The sequence below is a fragment of the Trachinotus anak genome, unplaced genomic scaffold, assembly GCF_046630095.1.
Source record: "Trachinotus anak isolate AG129_WGS33_773 ecotype Australia unplaced genomic scaffold, CSIRO_AGI_Tana_v1 ptg000001l, whole genome shotgun sequence".
Taxonomy (NCBI): domain Eukaryota; kingdom Metazoa; phylum Chordata; class Actinopteri; order Carangiformes; family Carangidae; genus Trachinotus; species Trachinotus anak.
The window spans coordinates 20,713,936-20,725,801 of NW_027273852.1; the positions used below are offsets into that span (position 1 = coordinate 20,713,936).

Here is an 11,866-nt window from a genome sequence, read left to right on the forward strand (position 1 = left end):
AGCAGAGGAGAAAGAACGCAGCCTTGTGGGGATCCAGTGCTGATGGTCTGGGAGTCAGACACGTGCTTTCCTAGCTTCACGTGCTGCCTCCTGTCAGACAGGAAGTCGGTGATCCACCTGCAGGTGGAGTCAGGCATGCTCAGCTGGGAGAGCTTGTCCTGCAGCAGAGCCAGGATGATGGTGTTGAAGGCAGAGCTGAAGTCCACAAACAGGATCCTGGCATAGGTCCCTGAGGAGTCCAGGTGCTGGAGGATGAAGTGGAGAGCCATGTTGACGGCGTCGTCTACAGACCTGTTGGCTCTGTAGGCGAACTGCAGGGGGTCCAGGAGTGGGTCAGTGATGGATTTGAGATGGGACAGGACAAGGCGCTCAAATTATTTCATGACCACAGAGGTCAGGGTAATGGGTCTGTAGTCATTTAGACCTGTGGGCCTTGGTTTTTTGGGGACAGGGATGATGGTGGAGGATTTGAAGCAGGCTGTCACGTGGCAGGTCTCCAGTGAGGTGTTGAAGATGTCCGTGAACACTGGAGACAGCTGATCAGCACAGTGCTTCAGGGATGATGGAGAGAGTCAGGACCGGCTGCTTTGCGGGGGTTCTGCTTCTTAAAAAGCCTGTTGACATCTCTCTCCAGGATAGAGAGAGAGGTTCCATAGAGATGTTCAAGTAGCACAACTTGTAATTTTACTTAAGATCCCATATTGTATAAAGGTAGATGTCCATGTGTTTTTGATTATAAAGCAGGTCTAGGTTCTATATTAATACTGTGAAAGTATCAAAGCCTCAGTCCACAGAGAAATGCACACAGCCTGTATTCAGAAACTGAGCCTTAAAACCAGCCATCAGGACTTCTGGAACTTTGTGATGTCACAACAAAGCAGTCACTGCTCTCAGACACGCCCCATATTCTAACAGGATTATTATTCAATATTTATTAATTGTCAAAATAGTTGGTCAATTTTTTGTTAATGAACTCAGAGCAAAGATCAGATCCTCTCTTCTGATTGGCTGACTGACCTCTTGTTACTAGAGCTCCAGAGAGAAGCCTGAGAGAGGAGATGTAAAACTACACTGAGATGGTTTTGGTTCTTAAAACCACAAATATATCTTCTGATGGAGATCAACACTTATAATAAAACACAGGTAGAACAAGTGTAAAATACGGGACCTTTAAGCACCACACTAATAAAATTAGAAGATACTTCTATAATGTTCAGTTTGTTGACACTGTGATAACAGTGTTAGTTGCTTTAGGCTATATGAGTGGACTGCATTATATTCAGATGTGTTTCTAATACTCTGCCCCCTCATTTATACTTGATTTAATCAGGAAGTCACATTGAGATCGAGATCTCATCTACAAGTGAGAACTGAGTACAGAAAATAAAATGAATAACAAAAAGAAATATTGATAGCAGATGTAACATTTATCCCAGTGATTCAAATATAAATTCAGATTTGTATTTATATAAACAAGCAGATGTGTATTTACATAAACAATAATCAGATTGTATATTTAAATACATTTAAATATGCATTCAAAACCACAACTAGGTCGACAATAAGGTGACAAATTATATGCCCTTAAGTGCATTCTGTAGTAGTAATTAAAAAGAGTAGTTAGAGATGATATAACAGGTACACCTCAGGTCAGCAGATCTTTGACTTGGCCTGTCGGTATCAGTGTGAGAAGTTTCAGTCTGCTCTGTAAATTATTCCAGAAAATTAGGGCGTGATATCTGAAGGCTCATGTATGTAAATACACTGCAGTCGAATACATCACAACCTTTAACCATTACCTCAATAATAAACATAACTGAACCAACATGTTTCAAACAATGTCAACAGGTGAAAATAATAAAGTTTGTAAAGGTTGAATTAATGGCAGGGCTTGTATTAGTTTGTAAAGGTGCACCTGGACACTGAGTGTGTAATTAGCTTATAAAATATGATGCATGATTATAAACACGGCTACAATATGTAAAATAATTGAAATTAGTTCAACACTATCTACAACAGTAAAATGCTGCTTAAAGTGGACACATCAGTCATAACTGTCCAATATACAATAAAGTATATGCAATATATCATACAATAGAGGGCCTTTACTTGTAATTGAGTATTTTATAGTGTAGAATTTCTACTTTTTCTTAAGTGAAGGCTCTGAATGTGTCTTCCACCACAGCTGTGTCTGGATTCATCCATAAGGCAGAAATAAGTCATGAGTTGGCAGGTCCTCGCCAGGTGGGGGCAAACTGGTGGAGCTGGCATGTATAACACGGTGCGAGAGCCGAAGCCAGGTGGGGGGGTGGGCACGGGACCCTGCCAGTAGAGAAGTGAGGTCAATGGACGCTTACCGTGCCCGGCCATTATGCCGTAATCCTTCCTCGCTTTTCTGGAAAAACTGAATAGCACTAGAATCACTGACTCAATTTTTGGATCTCATTTTCATGACAAAGCGATTGTTCCCCTTTTGCCACCACTGTTGCTGTTTATAAACGTGGGAAAGCCAGGGATATAAAAGGGACTGGTGAAGGGCCAGTGCAACATTGAGACCTCAGGGGAACCACCACCATCACTTAACATCACCAGGGCTATCCCACACATTATATCCAAGATGGGCAGGGTGAGTTGAGACACAGTGGGACAGGCACTGACAGAGACAGGTAACGCTGCGGCGGGGAGAGGTAAAGTGAGGGTTTAAGTCGAGGCTGTGTATGTGGCCCTCTCTGCAGGGATGTTTTTATTTGGTTTACAGTCAATGTTGTGGATGTTAAACCTTAGAGAATCTAACACAGACACTGTCAAACTACATGAGAGCTAAGATGGGCGTGTGTTCTTCCGCAGATTGTCTTCTACGAGGACAAGAACTTCCAGGGCCGCCGCTATGAGTGCGACAGCGACTGCTCAGATTTCCACACCTACCTGAGCCGCTGCAACTCCATCCGAGTGGAGAGTGGGGCCTGGGTGGTGTACGAGAGGCCAAACTACATGGGCTACCAGTATGTCCTGACAAGAGGGGAGTACCCAGAGTACCAGCGCTGGATGGGACTCAATGACCGCCTCAGCTCCTGCAAGATGATCCACTTTGTAAGTCAGCCTTCGCCTGTGATCTGATGCTGAGATCTATTCCACAGTTTGACCTCTCACTGAATCAGCTGAACATTGCCTGCAGATTTTTTAATTAATCACCATCAAGTATAAACTTAAAGGTCCCGTATTTTACACTTTTCCTGTGTTTTATTTTGAAAAGTTTTATATCCATCAGAAGATATATTTGTGGTTTTAAGAACCAAAAACCATCTCTGTGTAGTTTTACATCTCCTCTCTCAGGCTTCTCTCTGGAGCTCTAGTAACAACAGGTCAGTCAGCCAATCAGATGAGAGGATCTGAACCTCTCTTCTGATTGGCTGACTGTTTTCTGAGTAATCAAATAAAAACAAAATAGTTTTTAAGGAAACACTCAGAGAAACCAAATCCTGCAAGGTTGGATGGTGGGTCCAGGTGGGCGGGGCTTGGGGCATGGCTGAGAGCGGTGACTGCTTTGTTGTGACATCACAAAGTTCCAGAAGTCCTGACGGCTGGTTTTAAGGCTCAGTTTCTGAATACAGGCTGTGTGCATTTCTCTGTGGACTGAGGCTTTGATACTTTCACAGTATTAATATAGGATCTAGACCTGCTTTATAATCAAGAAATACATGGGCATATACCTTTTTATAAAATGGGACCTTTAACTTATAGTAAGATTTCTCCTCTGCTCGGAGGCAGCAGAGCCTGACTATGAATCATGAACATGTAAAAGCTGCAGTGAGTGCAGGGGAAAGTCATACTGACTGACGGTCACGTCAAAGAGATCATGCTTTAGTGTTGATGCTACCAGTGACTGCAGGGCTTTGTCAATGGTGACCAATGCCTGGGTCAGCCTATTTGTACGACCAGGCTCTGATCCAACTGACCCACAGCCTGCAGCCAGGCACCACTTTCATACAAAAATCAATGTAATTAGTACAAGCTACACATGTACAGTTTTGTACTATTTAAAAGGGCAAAAACCAGAATGCAAACAATGAGGGATGGTGTTTGATTACAGTCAGTTATCTAATTGGTGTGGTAGATCATGCCAGATACACTGAGTTGACAATCTGTTCAAAGGCTAATTCACCATGATGCTCAAGTTATTGTGAGAGCTGTATCATATATGCAGCACTACAAACAGCAACTTCACTTCAAGTTCCACTACTTCCCATTTATATGCTGTATATATACATTTAATAAGTGGTTCACTATAATCTAGCACTGACAGAAGAAGGCATACAGTAGTTGTCAGCAACTGCATTAATAAACATTTATATATGCTTATAAGGACATTATAGTGTGTTATAGACGAGTCATTAACGGTCCCATATTGTACAAAGGTATATGTCCATGTGTTTTTGATTATAAAGCAGGTCTAGGTTCTATATTAATACTGTGAAAGTATCAGCAGTCACCGCTCTCAGCCATGCCTCAAGCCCCGCCCACCTGCACCCACCATCCAACCTTGCAGGATGTTTACCTGAAATCTGTTTTATTTTTATTTGATCACTCAGAAAACAGTCAGCCAATCAGAGACGAGGCTCAGAGAGGCACTGAGATGGTTTTTGGTTCTTAAAACCACAAATATATGTTCTTATAGATATCAACACTTAAAACACAATAAAACATGGGTAAAGTGTAAAATATGGACCTCTAAATGTTCATATGCTAACCTGGGGGTTAAAATAAAGTGTTGCCTTACAAACATATTTTCCTTTTGTTAGATGAAAATCTCATCTCCCTATATATCCCCCCTTCCCCTTTTCTCTCACCCCACATTCCTTTTCCATTCTTTCGCACCCCCCTGCACTAACTCCCACCTCCACTACTCTTCACCTATCCTCTACTTTAACTGTCTCCTACTTTACTCCCAAACCATTTCTGTCTCCCTCTCATCCTCCCGTCACCTTCCAGACCAGTGGGACCCAGTACAAGATGCAGCTCTATGAGAAGGCAGACTTCGGGGGCCAGGCTTTGGAGGCCACAGAGGACTGTCCCTCCCTTCTGGAGAAGTTCCGCTGGAGGGAGGTCAACTCCTGTAAGGTCTTCGGCGGCTGGTGGGTTTTCTACGAGCACCCCAACTACCGCGGACGCCAGTACTTCCTGGAGAAGGGGGACTACCGCAAGCCTGGTGACTGGGGTGCTGTCAGTCCTACAGTCCAGTCCTTCAGGCGCTTCACTGAATGATTTACCCTCCATCCAAAACATGACAAGACTTGCTATGATCTATGTCAGAGCACTTGGAGTCTTCATTGGACTCTAATTTTCTGAGGTCTCACAAATAAAAGCCTGTTCAGCAAGCAGACTGAAGTTGGAGTCGTTTATTGTCTGTTGAACACTGTGTGTCCTTGCACCCACACTTCAGGGCTCAATAACAATTACATTTGTCTAGTGCATCCAACAGGCCTGAGGTCAGCTCTTTACAGTCTCTGTAATAATTCAAGTTTATCTACCTCAACCTGATAGCTGGATAAACTTTTGGGTTTAAGTCACTGATTTAGGGACAGAAACACATCATCCCAGTGCAGGCCTGAGGTCCACGGTGACAGGCTGAGGGTTGAAATGAGTCCCAAAGGAGAAACAGTTCCCTCCCCCGCCTATCAGGAGCAGCTCTGGTTCCTCTGAGTCTGTCAGCTCAGAGCAGAAAGAGTGGAGCATCAGAGGCCAAGGCACCGAGATCTACAGATGGCAGGAGAACACAGAGGGATTCATCATTCAGGACCGTGTCTCATACAACCTGAGGGGTCTGCTGTATCAATGCAGTCACTTAGTTGTGTCCACTGGGTTCAGTTAAAGTTGACTGACCGTGTCCAGGCTGAACTCCACGCTGCTCCGTGTGGTGAGGTTGATCACAACAACACCTGGCACACCATCTGAATACAGCCAAACTCCACCCACTGCCACCAGCTTCTCACCAATCACATGGGCAGAATGAGAGTATCTGAAACAAACATCACATGATGTCACATCTTATTAAATGTATTTCCTCAGTAGATGCTTCAGTCTGAAAGTTTTTGTCTGTAGATCTGAGAAGGAACAGACCTGGGAACAGGAGGTGGCTGCACCTCTATTCTTTCCCAGGAGAAGCCTCTGTCAGTGGGTCTTAATACGACTGTGTCCCCCAGCGGCACCCCCCTCCTGTCCAGTCCTCCAAACACCACCACACCTCCCTGATATGAACACGCTGAGTGGGAATGGAGGGCCTGTGGTGCTGCGCCCTCTACCGGGATCTGTAGGTAATACACACACACACACACACACACACAATCTCTGTTTCAATCACAGAGATATCACTCATTCATGCCAATTAGGAGCTAACCTGTTCGTAAAAGTGGCTCTTGCACGAGGCCCCATGAGATTTGAAGTGGAGAGAGACGAGAGTTGAGGTGTGTGAAAAAAAAAACATTTATACAGTGAACACATGATTAGGGACTTAGGCAAACCTTGGTCCAGTGCTGCTGCTCAAGACACAGGAAGCTGCCGTCACCCAGAGCAGCCTCTGACTCATTCTTTCCACCAAACACAAACAGAAAGTCTTTGCCTATAGAGAGAAAAAAAGAAATGTTGGTAGGAATGAAAATGAACGAGTGAGACAAAGAGAAGAAAAAAGAGAAAGACAGAGATCACCTAACTCTTTACCTCTGTTATCTCACCTTTATGACTGACGATCGTAGCGGTGTGCCTCCATCTTGGCGGCGGTGGGTCACCTGTACAGACCATCTGCTCTGCACACAGTTTCACTGCAGCTCGGTCCTCTGGGTCTGGACCACAGGGGTCCAGGGTTACTCTGACAAGGCCTCTGATTGGGTTGAGAGGAGAGGAGCGACCTCCATATACCACAAAACCTCCTCCAGGATGAGGCGTGACAGTGTGATAGAGTCGCACACCTGGAGGAGGGAAACACGACAACCAGCCGTTCACACTGGAGGCTTAATAATAAAGTCTCAGTTTACTACAACTGACTACATGTAACCAGTAATGCTGAAATCTGAACCAGTGATGTTGTACAGTGTTTGTAATCCAGGGAGAAGTCCTCTCACCCAGATCTACTGGTGGCTCCACGGTGACAGATCTCCAGTCCTCCTCACCTCTGAGGAGGACTCTAGTTGGTGCCCCCCTAACCCCTCTGCTGGAGCCTCCTGTTAGCAGGACCTGTCCTGGGCTCACCAAGGTGGAGGCCATCCCCAGCCCCTCCACAATGACTGGTAGAGTCTTCACACTCAGGCCTGCAAGGCTCCAAGATGGGCTTACGGATGGCACCGGAGATACTGAGGTAAAAAAAAATAAAAATCAGAAACACAAATGTGTCACTGTCTTAATTAGGAAATTCATACATAGAGATTTGCAAACCAATAGTTTTAGATGTCAAATTGATGTTAGGAAAGGTGGAAGTGGGAGCTACCTGGAGGACGTGTGAGCAGAGCCTGTGCTGTAAAAGAGCCTCGAGATGCAGTGAGGATGAAGTAGTGGGAACATTTCTGGTGCCACTCCTGAGGATGAACAGACACACACACTGTGAGGTATCACTCTGCCTGATATTGTGACTGAAGAGCAGTGTAGTGTTTTTATATGGATCATGGAGAACATGATGTGAACATATTTCACACAGAGAAGCAAATATTTGTATTTGGTAAACTGTTTGTTGTCATGTTATAATGTCTACATACAACACTAAGGTTATGTTTACAGGTCATTGTCAGGGGCCAGTTGCACAAAGCACCTTGTGTTTTTTACTTCAGTGTGACACTTCAGGCTGAATTACCTGTGTTCCTATGTTACTGTGTTAGAACGTGTAACAAGCTGTAGTTAGTTTCATGTAAATAAGAACAGAACAAGTCAGTAACAGATTGAGCTGAGATGTAACAATGGAAGAGTCACCTGCTACGATGTTGTAATGTGTCTTCAAATAAACCCTCTATCAACCATCTCCCTGCCTCTCAGACTTGTGAGTACACAATAAAGTTAGGTTCAGTCAAAACTAAGACAGTTTGCAGACTCAGGACCTCGGTGCATTTCAACAGCTCATATTCACCTCGTATTCATCAAAAGGCTCCAGGATCTCCACTCTGCTCCTCTCCTCCTCAGGGACTAACCCCAGGTAGAAGTCGTTCATATCCAGACACAGACACTGCTCCCAGCCCTGAAGACGACAGCACAGGCAGATATTATTAGAAACTTTCCTTTACACTCTAACAGCTTAAGACACAGTAATAAGTATTCTGTGTACTGGCCTTGTCCAGGAACCTGTGTGTCTGCGCGGTGGTGTCCGGGTACTGTCGAAGGGCGTGCAGAGTTGAATTTAGTTTCAGGAAATGATCCTGCATGATCCAACCGAAGGGGTCATGTGGGTGGATCTGCTCGTACATTACGAAGAGCGCCTGAGGCAGGAGCTTTGCCACCCAGCTAATGACAACATCTGACCTGGAAGACACACAACGCACAACTGCTGCTGACAAACGTTCACATCAGTGCTGCTCGAGTCCCACTGAGATCATCATCCTGATTTGTGCCAGCTCACACTGTAGATGCACAGTGTTTACCATTGTGTCTCCATGTAGGTGAGCACCACTTCAGAGAGGATTAGAGTCGGGGTAGCCCAGTCCAACCCAGCTGCACCCAGAGCCTCCTCCACCTGGGACTCCTCTCTGATGTCCACCCCCAGCAGACGGTACTGACCACTAGACACATAAACAGCTCCTGAACACACACAGACAGACATGAGCCTATACAATCTTTAATGACAATGTGTTTCTAGCTGGATTTCTGTGTGCTATTTGTAAGAGACACAACAAACCTGTTTGAGAAGGTAAATGGGAGTCTAACATCCCCTTCAGAGTAATATTAGAACTGATGAGGGCGGTTTTACGGCGGGCGACATCTGGGAAATCCACTTCAAACACAACAGCCCTGACGAGCGCTTCATCTGCCCGCAGGCGAAAATACAACGAGTCGAATCCTGCGCCCAACGACAAAATCTAGAAAAAGGAGGAAGATAATGAGAGAGGAGGGGGTGACAGAGTCCTTCAGAGGCAAACCCTCTGTGTAAAATACAGTTACAGTGAACCGTGAACTCACCTGTCTCCTGGGGCAGTTTTCAGTGATCTGTAGAAACCTCCTCACACAGTGGTCCACAGCTCTCCAGCGCACATAGTAGCCCCTGAGGCACATAACTGAACTGAGGAGTCTCCCATGTACAACCATATTTTTCTATTTCATTTGATGGGTCCTATTATATATTTTATATTTCTCACTTTACTGTTTTTCACTTTCTGAACACAAATGCTCCCACAGGACAGAAAAACCAGTGTTATATCAGTTATTACATTTTATCACTGTCTCTTGTGTTAACCAGCCACAGTCCGACTCTAATACTATACTGTGGATTACCACAGTATAGCTACAGGTGGGCTTAAAGGGTTAGTCCATTAGTACGAGTTGATTACAATTTTAATGATCAATAAATCTTTTAAAGGACCCATGTGCAGGATTTAGTGGCGGCAGGCAGTGAAGTTGCAACCCCTCCCCCCTCCCTCCTTAGAGCCACTGATTGGTTTGTCCGTTCTGGGCTACTGTAGAAACATGACAGCACAACATGGCGGGCTCCGTGGAGGAGGACCTGCTCCCTATGAAGATATGAAGAGCTCTTTCTAAGCTAATGAAAACACAATGATTATTAGTTTCAGGTGATCATAAACCAATGAAAACATAATTATGAACATTATATTTGATTTCTGCTAACAGATACCCCCTACACACTGGTCCTTTAACTGTGGACAGACGTGTGGTTGTGTGGCTGAGGACTTGCTGCTATTCTGTGCTTTAGATCACTGAAAATTGCTATTTGTTTTTCAAGACTGTTGGTTGTTTGGTTTTGCTTTTGTCTGACATGTCATGAACCAAATGATTAACTATTTAATGAATGATCAGTTGCAGCCTTACTCAGGAACCAAGAGGACTCCTGCCGCTATTACTGATTGGTCTGTAATTACTATTAGTTGTAACTGATTTTATTATTACCTCATTGTACACACAGGCCTTTGGGCACATTAATCTGTTACTTATTATTTACCCAATTCCAATCATTTCAATCCAACTCTGTGCATCATCATGTTATAAAATGTGATGCTCTACGACTTCACCTGAAGTACAGCTGTGTGTCCGTCATTGTTTTCTCATCACATGGCAGCGTGTGGCAGTGTTTGTCTCACCACAGCTGTAAACCGAGGACAACAGCTCTCCATGTAGTTTGCGTGTCCACTAAAGCATCTGACTGCTCATTCAGCCCTCTGAACAATTGTTTAGGGCAAAGCTTGAGGTCTCGACTGACCTGTTGATGAGAGGGGCTCTTCTGGCCACTTTGCACACAAAGTGCTGGAGGAAGACGTCGTGGAAGTAGCCCTGTGCTGCAGCAGACACCTTGCTCACCACACTGCTGTCATTGGTTCCCTGCACCTGGGTCAAACCACAAACCAACAGAGCCATCAGATGTTTAAAGGCCAGTTACCAGTCAGTATTCAGATCCACTACTTAGGTAAAAATAGAAATATCACACTGTAAAAATAATCGAATACACGTAAAAGTCCATCTTTAAAAGAAATGTCTAAAAAACTTGCAGAAGCACTCAATGCAGAGAAATTGCCACTGTGAGTGTTTTATCATTACACATTAAGTTATTAGATTACTGATGTATTAATATGTAATTAGCATTGAACTGTTGGTGTATTTTATAGTTTGTTGGGTTTTAATTGCTACTATAATTGTTATTAGAAAAAATAATGAAAATGCTTCATATTTTCAGTGGTGGAAGAAGTCCTCAGATCCTTTCCATGAATAAAAGAACTATCACAGCAATCTAAAAGTACTCATCATGTTTTTATCAATTTGTGACATTTTTGATGAAAAAAATACTTGAAACGATTATTCTATTATCAAAATGGCAGCAGATTATTTTCTGTCCATCAGCTTAATCTGTTTATGTATAAATATTATTATTGTTGTGATTATTATTTTATTGTTGCTACTTACTAATTGTGTTTCTCTTAATATTCTTTTATTCTGTTGTTAGTCCTTATAAAAGGCAAAAGTTAATAAAAAAGTTATCAAAATTTATTATAGTTAATCCTCAAGTTATTATAGTTATTAAAAAAGGAAGCACTGTTGTTTGATAAACTTACCAAGTTTTTATACTATATTTCAATCTCGCATGTAACTATAAAAGTTTAATATTTCCCAGAGAAATGTAGCGAAGAAGAAGCATAAAATGGCTTAAAACTGAAATAAGGAAAATGAGTAAATGCACTGCACTGCTGTCCACCACAGCATGTTTTCTGAAGTTAAGGTTTTGCATGTGAAATCTGCACTTGTAAAGGAATTTAGGCTGTAAAATAAATGCATATGTAAACTGTATGCAGTATGGAAATATACAGCAGCATATTATGGAAATAATCAAGTACAGTACTGAGTTAGTATACATGGTTACATTCCACCCCCATACACTGAAGTATAGGAATAAAAGAATATATGTTTCAGGCTTTGCTGAGCAGGCGCAGTGAGTGAGCTTCTTACCGCCGTGTCCCGCCCCTGCTTCTGCTTCTTCCTGCTGCTCGTTGGCATGATGTCAGTAAACTGTCACACAAGGCACAAGCTATACAGAGCAGTAAATAAGACTTAACAGTAGGAGTGATACATCCATAGCACATCCATGCTCCACCGGTCAAAATCCTACAAACATCCGTCATGTGGTCACTTCCGTGTTCCCGCCCCCTCCCTGCGCTCTTGCGCCCCTGCGGCC

The 11,866-nt window shown here is 43.6% G+C and overlaps 2 protein-coding genes across 2 annotated transcripts; one reads left to right on the top strand and one right to left on the bottom strand.

Moving 5' to 3' along the window:
- The first annotated feature begins 2,725 nt into the window (after positions 1-2,725).
- crygs2 (crystallin, gamma S2) lies at positions 2,726-5,378 on the top strand. The gene is made up of 2 exons (XM_071483939.1): positions 2,726-3,090; positions 4,990-5,378. The coding sequence occupies exons 1-2, from the start codon at positions 2,992-2,994 to the stop codon at positions 5,260-5,262; spliced, it is 372 nt and encodes a 123-aa protein (XP_071340040.1). The 5' UTR covers positions 2,726-2,991; the 3' UTR covers positions 5,263-5,378.
- Positions 5,331-11,825, bottom strand: lcmt2 (leucine carboxyl methyltransferase 2). The gene is made up of 14 exons (XM_071483876.1): positions 11,641-11,825; positions 10,403-10,527; positions 9,151-9,232; positions 8,870-9,050; positions 8,616-8,772; positions 8,307-8,496; positions 8,108-8,215; positions 7,478-7,565; positions 7,116-7,343; positions 6,729-6,962; positions 6,519-6,616; positions 6,118-6,305; positions 5,881-6,016; positions 5,331-5,754 (listed from the first exon to the last, which is right to left on the bottom strand). The coding sequence occupies exons 1-14, from the start codon at positions 11,686-11,688 to the stop codon at positions 5,590-5,592; spliced, it is 2,028 nt and encodes a 675-aa protein (XP_071339977.1). The 5' UTR covers positions 11,689-11,825; the 3' UTR covers positions 5,331-5,589.
- Between the last annotated feature and the right edge of the window lie 41 nt (positions 11,826-11,866).

What these genes read in the sequence shown, in the direction of transcription:
- crygs2 (XM_071483939.1), top strand. Translation starts at nt 2,992, where the DNA reads ATGGGCTACCAGTATGTCCTGACAAGAGGGGAGTACCCAGAGTACCAG. An exon ending in CCTGCAAGATGATCCACTTT is followed by an intron (nt 3,091 to 4,989) that starts GTAAGTCAGCCT and finishes GTCACCTTCCAG; the next exon opens with ACCAGTGGGACCCAGTACAA.
- lcmt2 (XM_071483876.1), bottom strand. Translation starts at nt 11,688, where the DNA reads ATGCCAACGAGCAGCAGGAAGAAGCAGAAGCAGGGGCGGGACACGGCG. An exon ending in AAAACTGCCCCAGGAGACAG is followed by an intron (nt 9,051 to 9,150) that starts GTGAGTTCACGG and finishes TCCTTTTTCTAG; the next exon opens with ATTTTGTCGTTGGGCGCAGG. An exon ending in CACACAGGTTCCTGGACAAG is followed by an intron (nt 8,216 to 8,306) that starts GCCAGTACACAG and finishes TGTCGTCTTCAG; the next exon opens with GGCTGGGAGCAGTGTCTGTG.